Source organism: Erpetoichthys calabaricus, chromosome 6 (assembly GCF_900747795.2).
Source record: "Erpetoichthys calabaricus chromosome 6, fErpCal1.3, whole genome shotgun sequence".
Taxonomy (NCBI): domain Eukaryota; kingdom Metazoa; phylum Chordata; class Cladistia; order Polypteriformes; family Polypteridae; genus Erpetoichthys; species Erpetoichthys calabaricus.
In genome coordinates, this window is record NC_041399.2 from 207,649,664 (window position 1) to 207,670,925 (window position 21,262).

Here is a 21,262-nt window from a genome sequence, read left to right on the forward strand (position 1 = left end):
GCTAAAAAAAGCAAAACAAACTCCCTCATGGAGCACTTCCCCAACCACCAAAAATAAAATTGTTTACAGTTGTTTAAGGCTCATTGTGTGCATCTCCTTGAATTACTCAGATCACTTCAGAAACAAATACTTCATCTTCCTGCTTGGCAGTAAGATCACTAAAGCAGCTGACAACACTGTTGTGGTTCTGTGGTCCGCAGCAATCTCGGCTTGATCTGACGTGGTTTCCGTCATCTTAACCACTGAGAAAGCCTTGTGCTGTTGACAAGGGTCCCCTAATCGTTTTAGGAAGCCCTTACTGTTATGTTACTTGCTTGACTTGCATTTACTTGCGTTTTAATTTATTCCCCATCGTCCTGTTTCCATGCTGTGGAATATAAACAAAAAGTAGTGAGTCATTCTTGAGAATCTCTTCAGTCGTCTCCCAAATGGAACAGGATTTAGTAGCTTTTATTGGCGTCAATTGTTGAATACTTGTCAAAATGTAACAAAAAAAAAATGATTTCATCAGTTTTGCCTGAGATGCTCGGTTGCTTTAAATCTGGCTTTTCACATCCTGTGGGTGGACAGCTTTGGAGGGTGTTTGGTGTTCCTTTATTTACTGTTGCAGCTAAATGGACACTCTCTCACAGACTCATGTGTGCCCTCTTGGTAGTCTAGTTTGCTCATTACCTTGGTTACAACTTTAACTGCATTCCAAAGCAAGTAATGATTAACTTGTCCTCTGATGAGGCCAAAATTAAAAGTAAGCTAGAAACCCGCGCCCCCAACAAAAAGATCATTGCTTGCATTACATAACACATTTGCAAATAAAATACTAGGAAAACATTTGGCAAGTTAGCCTTGTAATATAAAAGATGAATATGATTCCTTTTCAGAGAAGGCCGCACTATTTGGATTTTAGCTTATCTATTCATTTATAGCTTAATGGAGATAAACGCTGTGTCCCTTTCAATCAGTAAGCTTGTCTGCAGATTTGCTTTTTGAAATTTCTTACTGCAGTCCACTGTGTTTGTGGGCAGCTTTTTAATTGCATACTTTTAGGAGGCAAGAAAGTATCACTTTTTTGTAGACTGAAAAACCTTTGTTTCATGATGAATACACCTAAACAAAATTTCTATGCAGTATGAATAGGAATATAAGTAACACGTTGGTTAAGTTTGGAGATGATACCAAGACAGGTGGAGTGGTAGATAATCGAGAATCGGTTGAATCATCACAGAAGGACTTGCAGAGCATGTAGTCTTGAGCAGATTTGTGCTAGATGAAATTTAATGTCAATAAATATAAAGTGTTACACATAGGATGTAAAAATGTTAGGTACTTTGAATACACAAAAAGTACACCTTAGGAGATGGATTTAGGAGTCGCATAGGACTCACTACTATCAACCACCAGACAGTGTTTAAAAGCCATTAAGAAGGCTAACAATGTCAGGTTATATAGCGCCTTGACGTGTGGAGTACAAGCCACAGGAGGTTCTGCTGAAGCTTTATAACACACTGGTGAGGCCTCATCTGGAGTCCTGTGTGCAGTTTTGGTCTCCAGGCTACAAAAAGGACATAGCAGCACTAGAAAAGGTCCAGAGAAGAGCAACTAGGCTGATTCCACGGCTACAGGGGATGAGTTATGAGGAAAGATCAAATGAGCGGAGTCTGTTGAGTTTAAGCAAAGTAAGATTTAGGGCTGGCATGATAGAAGTGTTTAAAATGAAGACAGGAATTAGTCCAGTGGATCGAGACTGTTATTTCAAAATGAGTTCATTAAGAACACAGGGACACAGTTGGAAACTTGCTAAGGGTAAATTTCACACAAACGTTAGGAAGTTCCTCTTTGCTCAGAGAACCATAGACATCTAATAACTGACCAAGTAGTGTAGTAGACAATAGGACTTTAGGGACCTTGATATGTTTTTTCTTTTCTTTTTTCTTTTGGGAAGAATTAAGTGGATTGGACTGTCGAGCTTTGTTGGGCTGAATGGCCTGTTCTCGTCTACTGTGTTAATGTTGCACTGTTTTATACTTTTCTTGATGGCTATTTAGCTAGAGAGCAGCGTAGCTCCTCAGTTCAAGCATCTCTACACCTGGTTCGTTTCTGTGTGTAGTTAGTGTGTTTTCCTGGTCTTTTGTTGGTTTCATTCTGGGTTCCCCATTTTTAGTGTGGTAGACAGTAGAACTTTAGGGACCTTCCAAAACTTGACTTGATGTTATTTTTGGAAAAATTAAGTGAATTGGACTGGCAAGATTTGTTGGGTTGAATGGTCTATTCCAGTCTGGATTGTTAACATTGCTTCTAATGGCTAAAGCCAAGATGTTTCTTTGAAATCACAACAGAAAAAAACAGTTTTTTTAGGATATGGTATCTTATACTGTAATGTTGATTACTGTTCAGAACTCTTATATTTTGCTTAAAGAAGTTGATTAATAAAGTATCTATCTATTTATCTATCTATCTATTAACCATTTATAAATATCCATCCAAATAAGCAAAGGAAAAGCAGAGCAGAGTCAAACTTCAACTTGCTGAAGGCCGTCGGCATGGCTATGTGGCAGAGGCACTGAGTGATAAACCCCAAGGTTTCCTATTTAGTACACACCATTAACTTGTTCTGGGACTCTTGTCACTTACTTGTCTGTGCGTCCACTGTAGAAACCTTTCAGTCATTTTTAAACTCTACAATACTCTAAATTGTTCCGTTACAAGTAAGTGTGTTGATGTAATTAATAAACATGCCTCTCTGTAGACTAATGACTTATCCAGGCTTCGTGCCTTTGTAACTCTGTTAGATTTGGGCAGACCAGAGAATCATTACGTCCTTTGATGTTCATTAGGCAGAAACAGTAGTGCAGCATCCTGGCTTTGAGTCCCATCTTTCATTTTGCCCATGTTGACCTTGCTCGTTTTGTCTGTGGTGATGTTGGGGCAAACCTCACATAAACAAAGATGTTTTAAATTTGTAGATGATTATAAGTTTTCTCTGAGTGTCTTTTGGGGTGACCATTTTGCTCTTGTATTTGTTCTATTCAATCAGAGAAGACTTAATTTATATTGGTGCTGTTCATAGTTATTTTGTGGACTTAAACCTTCTGTAGAAATGGTGGCAGAAGGGTAGAAAGTGAGAGGAAGGGGACCCAAGGAATGGGTAAGTACTAATATTTCAATTTCGTCATCAGTATCAGCTTTTGGATCTCAGCTTAAATGGTACTGAAGCAAATAACCGATAACTCCAAAACACTGCAATTGCACCACACTACACACCTCTTCCCTTCCTGATAACCGAGAAGGTCCAAAAGCGTCAAAGCAGAGGGGGTGGAAAAATCCCCTGTGGATTTCCAATCTTGTTGAAGCATGTAGTTTTGTTTCGGGAAGTCTATGGAGCAGACGTTTTTCCATAACCGCAGTAGCGAATTACTGCGGGAAAGCTGGGAGCAGGATTGGAGAGGAAAGCTGAATTTCACTTCTGGTGAAATTTCCAAAATGCTGGTGCTGCACAATGTCAAGCTTACGAGTTTTTTTTGGTATTCTGCGCAATTGTAGTCAGGATTTGAGAGGAAAGCTGAATTTCACTTTTGGTGAAATTTCCAAAATGCTGGCAGTGTGCATTACAATTTGGGTTTTTTCGGTATGCAGTGCCACCCTAATATGGGCAGAGTTGTATTTTCTTAAATGTTGAAATTTGATGTTTGTGCTGCCAGTCTTGTGCTTAATCAGTAGCAGGTCATCATAGGTTGATCTTGGATGTTGAGTAGCTGATGTGTTGCATGTGATCACCTCTAACTGGGAAGTTTCATCAGCACAGGAAGAGGTGTGTCTGGTAATATGCAATGAGCAAACAATTGATAGCAGCTAGCTATCTGACAGTGGCTATGTGTGCAGCTGATTATTATGAAAACCATGGATTGTGAGAGCTGGGAGGGAGGCCTGCAGGCTGAGGGGTGAGGAGGAGTTGATCACAAAGCCTAGTCTATAGACGTGGCTGAAAATATTGGTACCATTTTACTTAAGCAAATGTAACATTTAGGAGAACATTTAATAGAACTGAAACTTTGATTTATGACTGAACTTATTATTTTAAATACACAAATGCAAACGGCATGGATGAAATGTATTGGTAGCCGTAGCCCAATATTTCTTAGTACAGCCTTTGGAGACAATAACTGCAATCAAGCTATTTCTGCAGCTCCAAGTGAAATTTCTCCACTCAGTTGTTTGGCCCAATCTTTAGGTCTCTCTGGTCTGATGCAGGGCTGTGGAGTTGGTAGATAAATCCTTCAACTCCTTTGTTTCCAGTACTTCTGACTCCAACTCCCCGACTCCGACTTCTCTGTATTTAATATGCTAATGTATTTTCCATGTCGATTGAAGGAAGGCAACATACACGTCATTTAACCACAGAACTACTGGCTAGGAAGCTGACCCTCTACTGTATTGGCCAGTTTTTAAACAAAAGACAAGAATCCCTGAACACACATCAGGCCATAGCACACACCTCCACTTACATCATTGCACTTGTTTACACTCAAATTAACTTGTTAAACACATTATATCTAAAATAAAATGAATTCCGGGGTGGAATTGAAGAGTGGCATAGTTTGGTGGAGGAACGATCTTCTAAGTCTGTCAGTGGAGCAGGACGGTGACAGCAGTCTGTCACTGAAGCTGCTCCTTTGTCTGGAGATGACACTGTTTAGTGGATGCATTGGATTCTTCATAATTGACAGGAGCCTGCTCAGCGCCCGCCGCTCTGCCACAGATGTCAAACTGTCCAGCTCCGTGCCTACATTAGAGCCTGCTTTCCTCACCAGTTTGTCCAGGCGTGAGGCGTCCTTCTTCTTAATGCTGCCTCTCCAGCACACCATGGCATAGAAGAGGTCACTCGCCACAACCGTCTGATAGAACATCTGCAGCATCTTATTGCAGATGTTGAAGGACACCAGTCTTCTAAGGAAGTATAACCGGCTCTGTCCTCTTGCACAGAGAATCCGTATTGGCTGTCCAGTCCAATTTATCATTCCGCTGCACTCCTAGGTATTTATAGGTCTGCACCCTCTGCACACAGTCACCTCTGATAGTCACGGGGTCCATGAGGGGTCTAGGCCTCCTAAAATCCACCACCAGCTCGTTGGTTTTACTGGTGTTCAAGTGTAGGTGGTTTGAGTCACACCATTTAACAAAGTTCTTGATGAGGTTCCTATAATCCAGATTACAATATGTGAATGTCAGGTTGTATAATAGCTCATCTGAACTTCCCAGTAGTAGTAACACAACTACACACTGGGCTTTATTCTTACTTCAGAGAAGTACTTAATTATGACTATTGTTTGTGAAATGGGACATTTGAACTTGCTGTATTTTTTTTCCCATTACAATTTAAATTTATTAGGAGTTGGGAGTTCGGTACATTTTTGCCGACTCCGGCCTCGACTCCAGGTACCACAAAATTGTCTCCAACTCCGACTCCTCAACTTTGACTCCACAGCCCTGCCAATGACTGGTGGGTTTTTTTGGGGGTTGAGAGGGGGTCTTCACACCACCTACTCGTCACACTTGACATTCATGTTAACCTAATAGTCTTGAATGTTTCTGAAGACTGCTTCCCGACATGTAAACTGTTATTTAGTGCTCTGTATAGCTACTGGGAGGCTTGCATGCACTGGTGGTGTTTAAGTAGAACACTGTAATTTGAAAAACATTTTAAAATCAAAACCGAGTACCTAATTTGACGCATGACACGTTATCCAGCCGAGTCCTTTGCTTTTCCTTTACAAATGAAATATGTTTATAACTGAGCATTTATGATTTGTTTTTCCCTGAATTTATTGTTGTAACCTTTTAAAACACCAATAACAGCATTCAAATGCGATTACTTCCAGATTCTGTTTCACAATTACATGGCAATATTTACACCCCTGCCATTTAGGCTGCATTCTTCAGCTGTCAAGTGTGATTAGAAAAAGTTGCATTATATCATCTTAATTATTATGGGGATGCGAGTCATTGATGTCTTGCAATCTCAAATTTTGCTTTTTTATTTGTTGCTGAAGCTAAAATCCAAAATGATTTACAAATACGGTTGGAGCATTCACTTCTGAATTGACTTGCTCAGGTCCATGCAAAGGAGACTAAATGTCAAACCTGGCACTTTATAGTAGTGGTTTAGTTTTACTGTGGGGTTCCCCTGCCTGTTTAAAACAGAAAATATTTGGAGCAGCTCCGTGTTCATCACAGAACTGATGAGGGCGCATTGCTCTGAATAATGAAAATGAAGTGTGCATTTGTACTTTGATAGTTCTATCTAAAACCTAGAGCAGGGGTCTCCAACTCCAGTCCCAGAGGACCCCAGTGGCTGCAGGTTTTTATTCTAACCCTTTAATTAGTGCACTGTTTTTGCTGCTAATTAAACTCCTTGGAATTCGTTTTAATTTTTTTTTTTGTTTTTTTAAGATTTGTTCCCCTGAATTTCTTCATCGTTCCTCTGAATTGCTTCATTTCTTTCCTTAAATGGCACCCAAACAGAACTGAAATGTGAAGTGAGTGAGCCAACCTAAGACCCAACTAAGTCAGGGCCTCAAACTCCAACCAATTTCACTCCAGCCAGCTGTTTCATTAGGTGGTGCCACATGTTGTTGTTAAACGCGTTCTTTAATTCCATGGCTTGTTGCTGCTCTCACTGTGCAATAGCAGACATTTCCGATTATTGTTGATTTTCTCTTGTTAAAATGTATTGGGGACCTGAGCAGATCAACATTCCTGAGACCTTCACCTTTCTTTATTTACAGATCTTGTGTGATGGACACCAGCTTTTTTTGGCTCATTTTGAATCACATTATTGTTTGTCTGTTAAATAAGGAAAAAGAAACAATTAAGGCAGGGGTGTCGAACTCTGGTCCTGGAGGGCCACAGTGGCTGCAGGTTTTCATTCTAACCATCTTCTTATTTAGTGGCCAGTGTTTTTCGGAGTGGTGGCTCTGAGGTTAGGGATCTGCACTGGAAATCGGAAGGTTGCCGGTTCAAATCCCGTAAATGCCAAAAGGGATTCTGCTCTGTTGGGCCCTTCAGCAAGGCCCTTAACCTGCAATTGCTGAGCGCTTTGAGTAGTGAGAAAAGCGCTATATAAATGCAAAACAATAAAAAAAAACAAAAAAAAACAATTAATTAATTTCCTTAGTTTTAATTAGCTTGACTCGGGCTCCTTAGTTGTTTTTTCCTTAATTAGCAGCCAGACAGTAATGAGACACTAAACAAGCCGCCACATGACCAGCTCACCTGTACCCATCAAACAAAATCTGAAAATAAAGAAAGGTGAAGATCTCAGTAAAGCTGATCTCTCAGGTCACCAAAACATTTTGATGCTGTTCTTAGAAAATAACAGAATATCAACAGTTTTGGAAATGTTTGCTGTGGCAGAATGAGAGCAGCAACAAGCCATGGAATAAACAATAATTAACAGCAAGGTTTGGCTTCTTATTAAGGAACTGGTTGGAGTGAAATTTGCTGGAGTTTGAAGCCCCAGTATAGCTGGTCATCTGTTGGCTCATTTCACGTCTCATTTCTGTTTTGCTGTCATTTAATGAAGAAAAGAATCAATTCAGAAGACTTGATTCTTAGAAACATAGCTATTAAAATAGAGGGAAAAGAAGTTAATTAGCAGTGAAAACTGGACACTGATTAGGAAAAGGTTCAGAACAAAAACCTGCAACCACTGCGGCCCTCGAGGCCAGGAGTTCGACACCCGTGAAGTAAGGGGTCCAAGTCTTCAAGAGCAAGTCAATTAAAACAAAAGAAGTTAATTAGCAGCTAAAACAGTTCACTAATTTCAGAAAAGGGTTAAAATGAAAATCTGTAGCCACTGGGGGCCCTCCAGGGCCGGAGTTTTGGGTCCCCTGACTTAGAGGCATGTGTTGTGCCTTCTGTTAAGCCTTGTGTCGTTGGAGTAATAAGAGCACAAGTTTAGTCCTACTTAGTAAGTGCAGGGCTGTTTATTGGCCCCCAAGAAGGTTTCCTTCAAGCTTCACACTCTGTAGTCTGCCAGCTCTGTTTTGCACTTTGACTAGATTCTTTTCTTAGCCTCTTACCTCCAGCGTCTTGCTGACATGAACTGTTATCTCAGGAACTGAAGGAAATGATCTTCACGCCTACTAGGTCACTACACAGTTGTGGCATGAGGCATTCATTAGGAATTTCCAGAATAAAAAAAAAAATAAAAAGCAAACAATAGTGCTAAATGGCCTGACACAAGGTTATGGCTTTGATTTATACATTGTATTTATTTATTTTATTTCCTGCTTTATTATTCATCTACTTGTGGGGTGGAAGATTCTGTTGATTTTTTTTTTTCATTTAGATGGTCATTAAAGCACATATTTTGTATTTGATTTATGGGAATACCTCACGGTGGCTGGAAACCACAATTTTCAGTCTGGCATTCAGCTAACTCACTTGAACTTTTGTGTGCGACACAAACGTTAAAGAGTTTCAAAGGAATATTTACTCAGTGGGAGCGCCATTAAATATCACCAGCGGTGTGGAGCTGTGGTGTACAAAAGGTTTGGGTGAAGCCTACCTGCTGCAGGTCAAACAGAAAGCAGTTTTGTCTGGAGACTAAATCACGTTATACCATGATGTTCTGTTTTGCTATTATTTGCTTGATGTAAATGTTCTCAAACTTTTTTTTTTAATTATAGATTTATAGATTGCAATTTTTGTTGCAGATTTTATTTTATTAATTTTTTCATATAACTAAGTATATTATTCTATTGAGGGCAGTGGAGTCAGCCCCAGTGATCCAAAGTCGTCTAATCATCTGACTTCAAGATCAGTGGCTGCAGTTATACAGTCTTGACATCCCCTCCGACTACAAGTTGTGTAACATGACATTGGCTTTAGCAAGCATAAGGCTATTCAACAGCCACTACTGTATACATGTTTATTTTCTGTTGATCTGCACTGCTAGGCCATGGGACCCAAGGATAAAAACTGTTCCTGAATTGACTTAAGCTGCATGGCTTTGAGTTGTGAAGGGGTGGTGTCTGGGAAATTTCACCACTCCCACCCATACCCTCCATGACACAGTAAATTAAGTGATAAACAGCATTAAATTATCAGATCTGCTTTAAACTGAATACATTATTTAACTCAATTTTATAAAAAGGACTTTTCATTAGCTAGTTATTGCTGTTCAAATGTCATATTGGTGGATTGTTAAATAAAATTTTTTTCAGCCTTCTACATTTTGAGATTGTCTAAAGCGGTGATTCCCAATGTGGGGGGCAATTCAAGAATTTAGGTACGTTAAACAATTTATAAAATGAAAAAGCAGAAATTCACTGTTAAAAATGATAGGAAAAAAATAAACATTTTTATTTTTTACAGAGACATTTATATACTTATACTAGTTGATTACCCAGTGGCTTCGCTCACTAAGTGCAAGGGAAAAAAATAAAATGTAGCCTATAAGTTATTAAACAGTAAAACATTAACATTTAAGAATTAAAGATATATTGAGCACAACTGGAGTGGTTTGGGGTAAACTACATTTTAAAGGCACTATAACACAACAGGTAAGTAGTACTAACAGCAGCTAAAATGTATTGGGATCATCTCTCGGTAGTAGATCCCTTGTGAAAGGCGCTACACGACCGCTGTGGTATAGAAATTACATTTTCTATGTGATCGTCCAAATTTCTGCCTGACAACCTTGCACTACGTGCCTGTGATTTACTTCTTAAAATAATTCATCTTAAAAGGAACCTTGAATGTTGCGGGGTTTTAGTGACTGGAACTCACCTTAAAGGACAGTAAGTAGTAGTGCAGGGTAATTTACAAACAGTCCTGCTTTGATGGCGCCAATTATGCTCATTCGCAAAGATTTCCACTCTCCTAGGAGCCCACGGGGCACTTGAAGTGTCACAAACAGTGCGAGAAGAGAGGACGCTGCCCGAAACTGCGAAGCTCTCAACCACGCGGAGTAGCCCGACATTCCGTGACCTCCCAGCATCCACTTTGTAGAAAGACACAAAGCTGTTTTCCTCATCTCTTCTACTATCAAGTTCTGCCAACTAAAAAAAAAAAAGCTACAATGTGGCAGTTTCTGCGACAGTCACGTGGACGAATAAATAAAACTTCTCTGTCAGAACGCGGCTGGCGGCAGATTGCTCAGCGCTGTAGTCCAGAGGGCTGGTAGAGGACGACGCGGGGTGCACTTCTGTGGGATAGATCGGCGTGTTTGTGTTTACTTCTTTTCAATATCAGTAAAATAACTCTCACACAAATAATAATTCATAAAGACGATATAAAATGGCATCCACAAATGAAGTGATTAGTTTCTGTATTATAATATGTTCTGTGGTCATATGTAATTTCCATATCGCATGGTCATAAGTAATTTCCGTTTCATACGTAATTTCCATATCGCGTGGTCATACGTAATTTCCATATCGCGTGGTCATACGTAATTTCCGTTTCATACGTAATTTCCATATCACGTGGTCATACATAATTTCCGTTTCAAACGCGAAAAGAATTTTATATATATATATATATATATATATATATATATATGGCTGAAATAGTTTACTGTCAAATAAATGCAAAGAGTACACGACACGTGTTTCGCCCTCATTCTGGGCTCATCAGGTGTACACACTCCACTGCACTCCCTCTCGGGAATCGAACCTCGGATGTCAGCGTCAGAGGCGATGCCCCTAACGTTGCGCCACGGCGTGTGGTTCGTTTATTTGACAGCATGTAGATCGGGGTAATTACATTCACGGCATTCGAAGTCTGTGTCACAATCTCATAGTGTGGGTGGTTACCTACCAGGTAACGCTTTGTGGTTGGCCAGCAATCTGCTAACATCCGCCACGGTGCCCTATGAGGGCGAAACACGTGTCGTGTACTCTTTGCATTTATTTGACAGTAAACTATTTCAACCATTCTATGATCTGCTCTTCACAAACTGAGGGCACCGTGGCGGATGTTAGCAGATTGCTGACCAACCACAAAGCGTTACCTGGTAGGTAACCACCCACACTATCAGATTGTGACACAGACTTCGAATGCCGTGAATGTAATTACCCCGATCTACATGCTGTCAAATAAACGAACCACACGCCGTGGCGCAACGTTAGGGGCATTGCCTCTGACGCTGACGTCCGAGGTTCGATTCCCGAGAGGGAGTGCAGTGGAGTGTGTACACCTGATGAGCCCAGAATGAGGGCGAAACACGTGTCGTGTACTCTTTGCATTTATTTGACAGTAAACTATTTCAACCATATATATATATATATATATATATATATATATATATATATATATATAGATAGATAGATAGATAGATAGATAGATAGATAGATAGATAAACATAGAAGGGATGGTGAAGAACCCTTCAATTTATGATTTTTACAACCGGCATGGGTTTTTCTATTTAGAAATCATTTTTACCATTCAAATAATATGAATTGTAACAATGATTGTAAAATTTTGCACTATAACAAAAATATAAAATGATCAAAATATTACTGAAAAAGCTGTCATTAGTTATTTTATATTTATGAATATCATGTCTCATGTTTTCAAAACTGTATTTGCTGTATTTTCATATTATTTCATATTTTTTTAACAATTTATTTGTCAGTACTTCAACTGTCCTTTCCCTCTTTTGTTTCCATGTCCTTTGGAAGCTTGTTTAGACCAAATTAATGACATTATGGGCTTCCTCCACGTGAGTAGGAGTTCTCTTTTTAAATAGGTAATAACAAGATTAAGGTATATGTTACAATGGGGGACATCATGATTTTAGAGAGGCCTAGGTGGTGCATGGCCAAAAAAAGGTTGGGAATCACTGATCTAAAGGCACTTAAAGTAGCACATCAAGTGCAAATCTATAGAAGTCTCCTGTAGTTATATAATACAATTGTAAGGCTGGGATCTTCCGTTCTGAAGCCTGTTTTTAGTCCTCATAAAACACCTGCAACAAACCAATGCAAAGTCCAGAGCCGAGCTACTTTGTTTTTATTTGTACGTGCAATTTATACTCCTGTAGCTGTCTTCGCTGAACTTTACAATGAGCATTTTCCCACCGCAGCAGCATTGTTTTCAGGAACTAATGACTTCCTGAACGATGTGGTCAATGGCCAGTTTCGGGTGTTGCATTCCCACCGCACAACAGGAACTGTAACCTTTATGCAGAGCATGCAACATGCAAAGAAGAGTGATACAGTGTGAGGTGCGGCATGTTCGGGAGTTCATTGGGAGACCACCACCCTCACCACTTATCGCTTCAATGCGGTGCACATATGACATGTTGCACCAGGGAGGCGGCTACGAAGAGAGAAGTGTTGTGATGTGTGGCACAATTGTAACTTCACAGGGCACCCCTCACCTTATTGCTTCAAAGTGTTCGCAATTTCATAGGACAGATTATTGCTTCAGTGCAGTGTGTGTGTGTATGACAGGGTACACCAGGGAAGCTGCTGTGAAGACTGATGGAGTGTGAAGTGCTGCGCAATTGAGACTTCATGGGACACCCCCTCACCTTATTGCTTCATGATGATTGCGACTTCACGGGGGAGATGATTGCTTTGATGAGGTGTATGGCATGGCACACCGGGGAGGTGACTATGAAGAATAATGCTGTGTGAAGTGTGGTTTGCTTATCTTCACGGTTAACTCTTCAAAGTCTAATCTACTAACAGATTTGTGAGAGGGCACCAGTGCTTTTGTTCAATCAATTAGCACAATGCTTCACCTGAACCTCACCCAGTATAGGTCCTGGTTGAACAAAAAGTACATACCCTGGAGTCGGAGCTAAAAAAAAAAAAATAAAAGCACAGGGAACTACAAGTGGCCCGATGTCCTGCGGTGGGAGTACTACAGAAGTTGAAACAAGTTCATGAAAGAAGTTTCTTTGCTGGGAAAGTGCCTAACATTTTACTTGCAGAAGCACACATCAAGTGACACAGTAACACAGAAAGGAATCTCAATAATTACCATGAAACACATCTCGGCAACTTAATTCTTTGTAGCATAAAAATAATTCAGATTTGGCTGTTTGACAAGGGAGAAGAGGAAATTGGAAACTCCAGTTAACAGCGTTGCTGGAGAAATAACATCTGGGTTTCCATGGTCATTTAGAATGGACAAAGTCATAGTTCTGATTATCTAGGCCATCTGCCTTGCCCCCCTCATGACCCAGACATTCTATAGCATCATAAACAGAAGATGAAATTCACAACTGTATAAACTAAAGTATAATAAGAAAGTCTTGTGTTGCCATGAGTTACCTTTGAAATTCATGGCTTCCAGAATCTCTGCCTCATCCTGTGAGCCAGTAGTTAGAAGAGCAGGTGCTAAATGCCACAGCAGACTACTAAGAAGAGAGGAGGAAACGAGGAGCGTCTCTAACAGTTTATCTTGATTGCCAAGTGTACATTTTTCAGAAAATGACTAACAGAATTAATAATAATACATTTTATTTATATAGCAACTTTTCCATGTTCAAAGTGCTTCACAAAAATTCAAAATTGATTAACTGGGGGAGTAAAGCAAATTAAAGATCAAATACAGAACATTGGATACAAAGTAATACCTTCTTCGATGTCTTTCATCTGCTCCTGATAGGGGTCGCTACAGCGGATCATGTATTCCCATATCTTCCTGTCCTCTCCATCTTGCTCTGTCATACCCGTCGCCTGCATGTCCTCTCTCAGCACATCCATAAACTTTCTCTTAGGCCTTCCTCTTTTCCTTTTACCTGGCAGTTCCAGCATCCTTTTCCCAATATCCCCAGCATCTCTCCTCTGCACATGTCCAAACCAACGCAATCTCGCCTTTCTGACTTTGTCTCCCACCTGAGCTGACCTATTTCTAATCCTGTCCATCCTCATCACACCCAATGCAAATCTCAACATCTTAAACTCAGCCACCACCAGGTCTGTCTCCTGTTTTTTTTAGTCAGTGCCACCGTCACCAACCCATATAACATAGCTGGTCTCCCTAGCTTCTTGTAGGCCTTCCCTGTCACTCTTCTTGGTACCCGTCTGTCGCGAATCACTCTTGTAATGTAACAGTATAATATATATAATAAATATATAATATAATAGTAATATATAAAACATATATACAAATTTACAAATTTTTCAAATATAAATAATTTATATATTACATAGATATATAATTATAATACAATATTGATATATGAAACACTAAATAAAATATAAAGCTTCGAATTACAATAGGAGACTGACCCAAAAAAAAATTCAAATTAATATCATTTGTTATATTAATGTGTAGACAGCAAGGGTAATAAAAATAATAATAATGATGCATTTTATTTATATAGTGCCTTTTCCATTCTCAAGGCGTTTAAGGTTAAACTGAGAGAAAGGGCCAGGATGTCAAGGTAAATTAAATGATTTCCTGAGCCAATGTGACTTAGTTGCCATTTAAAAACATGAATGGAGTCAGTGGATCTAATTGATTTAAGCCAATGTCACATTACATACTAGACTTGACGACTGCAGTTGCTGATCTCGTTGCCCGAGGACATCAGTTTGTACGAACAGAAATCGGTATAGAAGTCAGATTCCCCTACTGTGTAAATGTAAAACTGTGCTTGAAACTCACAAAGTATCGCAAGCTCAATCCATTCTAACAGCCAATAATGTTCTGTCTAAAAACGCTGGTGCTGTACATAGGGTATACAGGTATGGCGAGTTCAGCCTCAATCTTGACTCCTTTTTTTCTTTTTTTTGTTCCATCATGATACATGAAACATGAGACATCAGATAGCTGAATCTCGTTTCTGTTGATTAGGTCCAAAACACCGAAGTTGTTTATTTCGGACTGCTGCATTATAAGAATTGTACTTCTGGCAGAGCATTCATTGGATGTCCGCTGTCATGCATACAAAACCCATCCTTATGACTTTAGATGAAACTCAAACCTAATTGAATATGTCGGGGCAGTTTGCAAACTAGCTGGACCAAGTCGCTAGGTATGTCACACTATGTGACTGGAAGTCTCTGGAGTGTGCCACAACTGCTCCGGACTTGCTGAGATTATGTAAATGAAGTTTGGAACGATACCCCTAAAGGCCATGTGACTTTTCCAGAAATTTTAAGTCGCAAAGTGTTTGGACAGTAGAGCTGAAGGCACAATCATGTACAAAGCACAGGTTAGTTTGGGGCATAAGATTGCCAGAATGAGTGGGCCTTACTGGGCAGACAGGTGCAAAGTCACAGAGGATATTATTGAAGCAGTCTGGTTCAAGGCCATTTAAAGCTTTATATGTTAGTAATAGAATTTTATATTCACTCCCATAATACACAGGGAGCCAGTGAATGCAGAGCAGAACAGGTGTTGCATGCTTGATGTTTGCGGGTCTGTGTAAGGAATCCTGCAGCAGCGTTTTGAAGCAAGAGATAACATAAGGGGCACGTGCTAGTTGGGAACTATCAGTAGTCTATTTTGGATGTAATAAATCTATGGACAGGTTTCTTGGCGCCAGTAAAAGTAGAATGAGCGAGCACAGAATATATTCCGAAGGTTAAAGTAAGAAGGTTTCTTATTGTGATTTATGTAGTTTTGAATAATGAAGGGAGGAATCAAAAATGACACCACCATTCCTTATGGAAGGAATCAAGAGTGATTGAAAGGGAGCTCAGTTTTATTAATTTTCATTGCAATATTAACAGTCTAATGAACAACGCTATTCAAGGTAAGTTAGACTAAAATGACGAGTGTTCAGCCAGTTTGGCATCCTTTACAATAACAAGCAGATTATTCCACAGATTTGGGGATCTGTACTTAACTGTATGACCTCCATTGTCTTTATGGTAATGTACGCTTTTTCAGGTAGGCATTGATGAGTTCTGTTTGGGAAACATGTTATGGGACTTTTACTGTAAAGATTTATCTTGAATTTAATTAGTGAGAAAACTCTAAAGAAATTGAACTTTTACAGTATATAAAAGAAAATCTTGAGACAAGATTATTGCCAAGAGATTTTTATATATATATATAAAGTCCCACGGGACGAGACTTTTGCCAAGAGATTTTCAAGTCCCACCCACCTCTCAACCATTTCCGGTTCACGGCCCATACCCGCGGTCCTCTCACCTTTCATTCGTGTGAATGTTTTTGTCAGACACAGTTCTTGCGTTCTCAGCTCTTATAACTTTTTTATGTTTTCCTCACTTTAAGTTCCCAATAAAAGATTTATTATGTCCAAATCTTATTGAAAGATTTTATCAACAGAAGAAATGAGTACACGGGCAATCCTAGCACAAACAATGAAGTCAAACAAATTAATGCGAAAATTGTTGATCGGTTACACGTCAAATTGGTTAAATGTGTATCAATAGACTCTGCTGAAACAGTTGGTCATGATGTTGTGGAAGATGAAAACATCAACTTACAATATCCCGTAGAATATCTACAACTGTTAACACAGTCTGTCCGAAATTACTGTAGAAAGAAGGATGTATCGTAATTTTATTGCATAATTTATGTATAAGTGGTGGGCTATGCAATAGGACAAGATTAGTTGTATTGAAAACTGGTTGAATAATTCTGACATGTCAAACTTTAACAGGCGACAAGAAAGGTAATGTGGTACATCTTCAGGGGTAACATTAGACACCAAAGGAGATCTTGATATGCCATTCGTATTAAAACGTTAACAGTTTCCTGTTAGAATAGCTTTTGCTATGACAATTACAAATCCCAGGGACAAACATTTGAAAAAGTCGATTTATTTATTAGAGAGAAAGAAACGATATTCACTCACGGGCAGTTATACGTTGCATTGTCACAATGCAAGTCCAAACACGTAATCAAAATTCAATGTGATATTGACGAAAAGTTAATTAAAAAAGTTTTTACTGAAGTTTTACAGTATATAAGTGCAGCGTTAAAAAGTATTTGCGTGCTAATTTCAAAGCCAAACGGAAAGAAAACATATAACACTACAAATACATCTAACGCAACATGAAACATAATTTTCTTTCAAGTTATTACGTTTTACTGTTGTTTTTTACTATGGTTAATTACTCGTCGTAATGTAAAATAGTTGGGTCTATTATGCATATGAAACAATTCCCATGAAAATAACAATCTGTTTAAATTGTACATCCGCTTACCCATACGTGAGCGGCAGAGCTGCGAAGTGGCAAGCACATAGCACCCACCCTGGGGTTGGTGAGCGAAGCAAACAAGGGACAGAGCCCCCTAGTCTAAGAAAATGGAAACTTTGTGTTCCTTTTACCATATCCTTCCAGTTCACACTGGAGCTCACTATTAATAATTAGCCCGGTTTATAACCCCATGTAGAAGGAAAGCACCTACCTGGATTTTTATTAGGTACTTTTATTAATTGTCTTTTTTACATGACATTTTGGGGGGGTTTCATAGCGCAGGGGCAGCCATTGTACAGCACCCCTGGACCAAATTTTCAGGTTATGATCCTTGCTCAAGGGCCCAACGGAGTAGTGTTGGTCCTTTCTGCCAGTAACACAATTTGAACCAGCAACCCTCCAGATGCCAGCACAGAGCCCCCACTCCTCCTTAATGGTAAGGGTAGTCCCTAAGCTGGTGCTCATATGGCCTAGTCACCTTGTATGTAATGCTTGTGGTGCAGTTGCTCTATGTTTTACATCCTTTTTTTCACCTCTAACCCCTACCCCCCACACCCCCATCTTCTGAACTTTCTCGTTCTAACCCATGAGGTTGGGAGAGATGGAATCTATCCTTGCTGCACTGGACACAAGGCAAATGAAAGCTCTGAATGGGGCCACGGAAGCTTATCAGCCTAACATGAGAGGAAAAAATGCAAACTCTAGTCAAGCAGTCCTCAGGCTAGCCATGAAGCAGCTACCATTGTGTATGCATTTTGACTAAAATTTACATGCCATAAAAAACAAAAACAAGGAATCAGTTCTTTATTTAGCTATCATTCTCTGTATATTATTGTATGCATCAAGGCCAAATTCTTCTATACTGTACAACAATAATGCTGCCCTGTCTATAACTACAGTATTGGTGGAGCTTTGACTAATGGCCTTTGTGTTTCTATTTTTGTTCCATAGTAGTTTGCCTGAAAGCCTCCTTTTCTTCTGTACATAGACATTTCTTTTATTAATTGTCAGTGTTTTATATAAAAAAAAAAAACATACCCCTCAACTATTGCTACCATTTATTAATACTTGCTTTATCACAATAAATTTCATGGCAAAATAAACATTAGTAAAAATGGTCACAGTGAAATTGCATTGTTTCCTTTGCAAACCCTGTACAGTGGATTTGTACTTTCTAAATGTCTTATGCAGAAGGAATTCTGTGATCTTTTTAATTTTTTTAATGAGTATTCTAGTGAGAGATCTGAAATTCCCCCCACCCACTAACAATGTCCATTGTTACTATTCAGGCCATTCTCTGAGCACAACACCATGCTGTTAGCTGTTCAGTCATGAATAGTTTGAGCTTCGCCTCTGACAGAGGGGGGACTTTTTTTTTTTTTTTTTTTTTTTTTAAAACAAGTGTCCTGCCGCAGATGCAGGTTTCCAATGCGGTTTTATTGGTTGCTGCACTCTGCAGCCGTGAGCTGCTTGGATCTCTCCGAATATTTCTGTGCTTTTACATGGCAGTGGATCACTAACGGCAGACTCTCGCCTGAAACCTTCCCGGCTTCTACGCGGTAACGCTAAAGAGATGCAGTTTGCCTTTGTGGATTTTTAATTCATCCAGTTTACTGTATTAATTCATAGTTAATTAGTTTTGGTGGGGATGTTTCTCACAGTTAGATTGCCTGCTGGGCTGACAGATGGGCAGGGGGAGAGGTCCCACGTCTAAGTCTCATCAGTGCCCTGGTTCAATCAGGACTGTGCACCACAGGGACTGGGGCCGCCTGAGAGACATAAGCCGCTACTGACGCATGCATACTTTACTGCTGCCATGCCAAGGATGGCTCATTTTGGTGTGTTTGACTGTATGATTAATCACAACTGGAGTTTGATCTGCAACTTGTACTGTGCCTGGGCCAATCAGGTTTGTCTGATTTTATTTTATTTGTGCATTTATCAGCAGCAGAAACATAAAGCTATGCAAATATAAGTGGTACACCTGCAACTCCGCTTCTCATGCTTCCCAGGTTTGCTGCTTCATTTGCAGGTTGACTACTTTTATCACCCATGAATATCTTGTCGGATTGTTTGTGGAGTGCTGTTAAGGGCAATAGAAATAACTAAATGTTCCATCAGTCCACTCTAATCACTGTGGTCCAGGGTTTAGGTATAAAATGTGGCAAGATGTGTGCCAGTATCATTTTTTGGTGACCTTTTTCAGGAAGTGGACTAAAAGAACTGTCCATGTCAAATACATATGGGAGCTTCGGATTGGTGGCCATTATTTACCTCGTTTTATCTATCATTTAAATTCTGTCAGTGAAAATCTGGGCTCATGCAATTAAATGTTCATTATTACATTAACTATTTATTGTAGGACAGTGAGACAGCAAAATATGCGCTGCTTGTTCCTGCCACTAAACCTTTTGGCTCCCTGCAGGCTATACTTGCAGTGAATTCCTGTCACACGCTAGCAGGTGAAGATGCTTAATGTTGCACGTTGCTTTTGCTCTGCATTATTTAATCAGAAAGTCGTGACCATATGGACCAATATATTAAAATAAGTTCAATATATTTACTTGTAAAGGATGTCTAGAAGGTGCTGGTTTGCTTTTTCGTCATTCTTCAAGGAGGGTGTGTTAAATTTGCATTTAGGTAATGTTGGCATTGGCCAGTGCATGGATTCTGGCTACTGTGTTGTTAAGCCTCTGTGAATGTATAATTTGTTATTTGTGTTGTGCACATTTCACAAGTAGCTATTGTGTTATCGACTCCAGCATGAATCTGCTCATTATTCATAACACCAGTCTGCTAAAACCCAATTATTTTCATCTTTGGCTTCATTGCTGGGGTACAACATGCTAATTTGTCCACCTGATCTCTAGTCCAAACCCTAGACTTGCCATTGTAAGACCCTGCGGGCAAATGTCTAGGGAGCCCAGTGTTTGGGGAGATTAAATGCATGCTGTAGATAATAGGCAGTTCGGCTCCGAGGGAAAGATGGTAATTTCCAATCTGCTATGTCAGAGTCAACATATTGTTTTAATCACTTTGATGCAGATGCAGAGTGAGCAGATCTTTTCTCAATTGCATATTTTGAACAAAAGTGTTTTGAAGTGGAATCTTAAAGCTTGAGCTGGTTTGAAGTGTCCCATTCGTGTCAGGGGAGAAGTGTGTCTGCCCTTTTATTTTACACTGTGTTTTTAATAAAAAAAAAAAAAAAATCAGTGTCCCCCGTAATTAAATATTTTAGCAACTAATGCTCACCATGATCATTTTTTATTTAAGTTAGTGTTAATTACCATGTCCTTCCTCCTTTATGTTAAAATATTGGAAGACCTTAGCCTAGAATGTATGGTAATGAAACAAGAAAAATAAAGATCACTTTAGGATAGAAGGCTGCCAGTCATTTGCCAATTAAAAAATGTTTGTGCCAAGAGAGAGAAAGGTACCAGCATTCGGGGGGGGGGGGGGGTCTGTAAAAAATCAAGAGCATCCATGTTCTTTTAGCTTGTTACAGTATGATTATATTTGAACTTTGAGGTTCAGACCCCTTTTGTTCATTTATACTGCATTGATAGCCTTGATACTGAAATTTCCCTCAGGTCCTTGTGAAGTACATGATGAGTAGCATTGGTGAAGACTGCTGGCTACTTTTAGGACTTCTGCTTAGTTGACCTTCATAGACCAAGCTGCAGCTGTCTCATGTAAGGCCTACCTGACAGGGACAGCCAGGTCATTTTTGGTAAGGACTGATGAATATAAAGCATACCTATTTTATTATTATTATTATGCAACTTTACGGTTTTTATTTTTTTTTCTTCAGAATCCATGTTTACAAAGTATTACACTTGTGCCAATTAAACCAAGCAAATATGTAACTGAAAAGTCCCTTGTCCTTGTGATATAAGGCAGACAAAGCAGATACTGTATAGCAATCAATAAAAATGAAGACAGAGGCACTGCTATGTAGAAAGAGAGTTGTTTATAGGTATAATGTGATATAATTTAAAAACAATTGCACAACTGAGTCTTTTTTTGCTGTTACTAGACACCTTTATCCAGTGTGACTTGTAATAAATAAATGTATTAGTACAGAACCTAGGAAGCTATACATACACTAAGCCATATAGACTAGGTGG

At 39.4% G+C, this 21,262-nt stretch overlaps 1 protein-coding gene across 3 annotated transcripts in view; it reads left to right on the forward strand.

Moving 5' to 3' along the window:
- Positions 1–21,262, forward strand: part of LOC114653838 (rho GTPase-activating protein 21-like) — a 406,130-nt gene that overhangs the window by 61,379 nt on the left and 323,489 nt on the right. Inside the window, exon 1 of one of the 3 annotated variants that reach the window (XM_051928940.1) lies at positions 18,740–19,044. The exons of the other annotated variants lie outside the window; for them this stretch is intronic. Coding sequence (XP_051784900.1) covers positions 18,952–19,044 — 93 coding nt within the window. The 5' untranslated portion in view covers positions 18,740–18,951. Of the gene's footprint in view, positions 1–18,739; positions 19,045–21,262 lie in introns of those variants that run through there. 3 annotated transcript variants of the gene reach the window in all.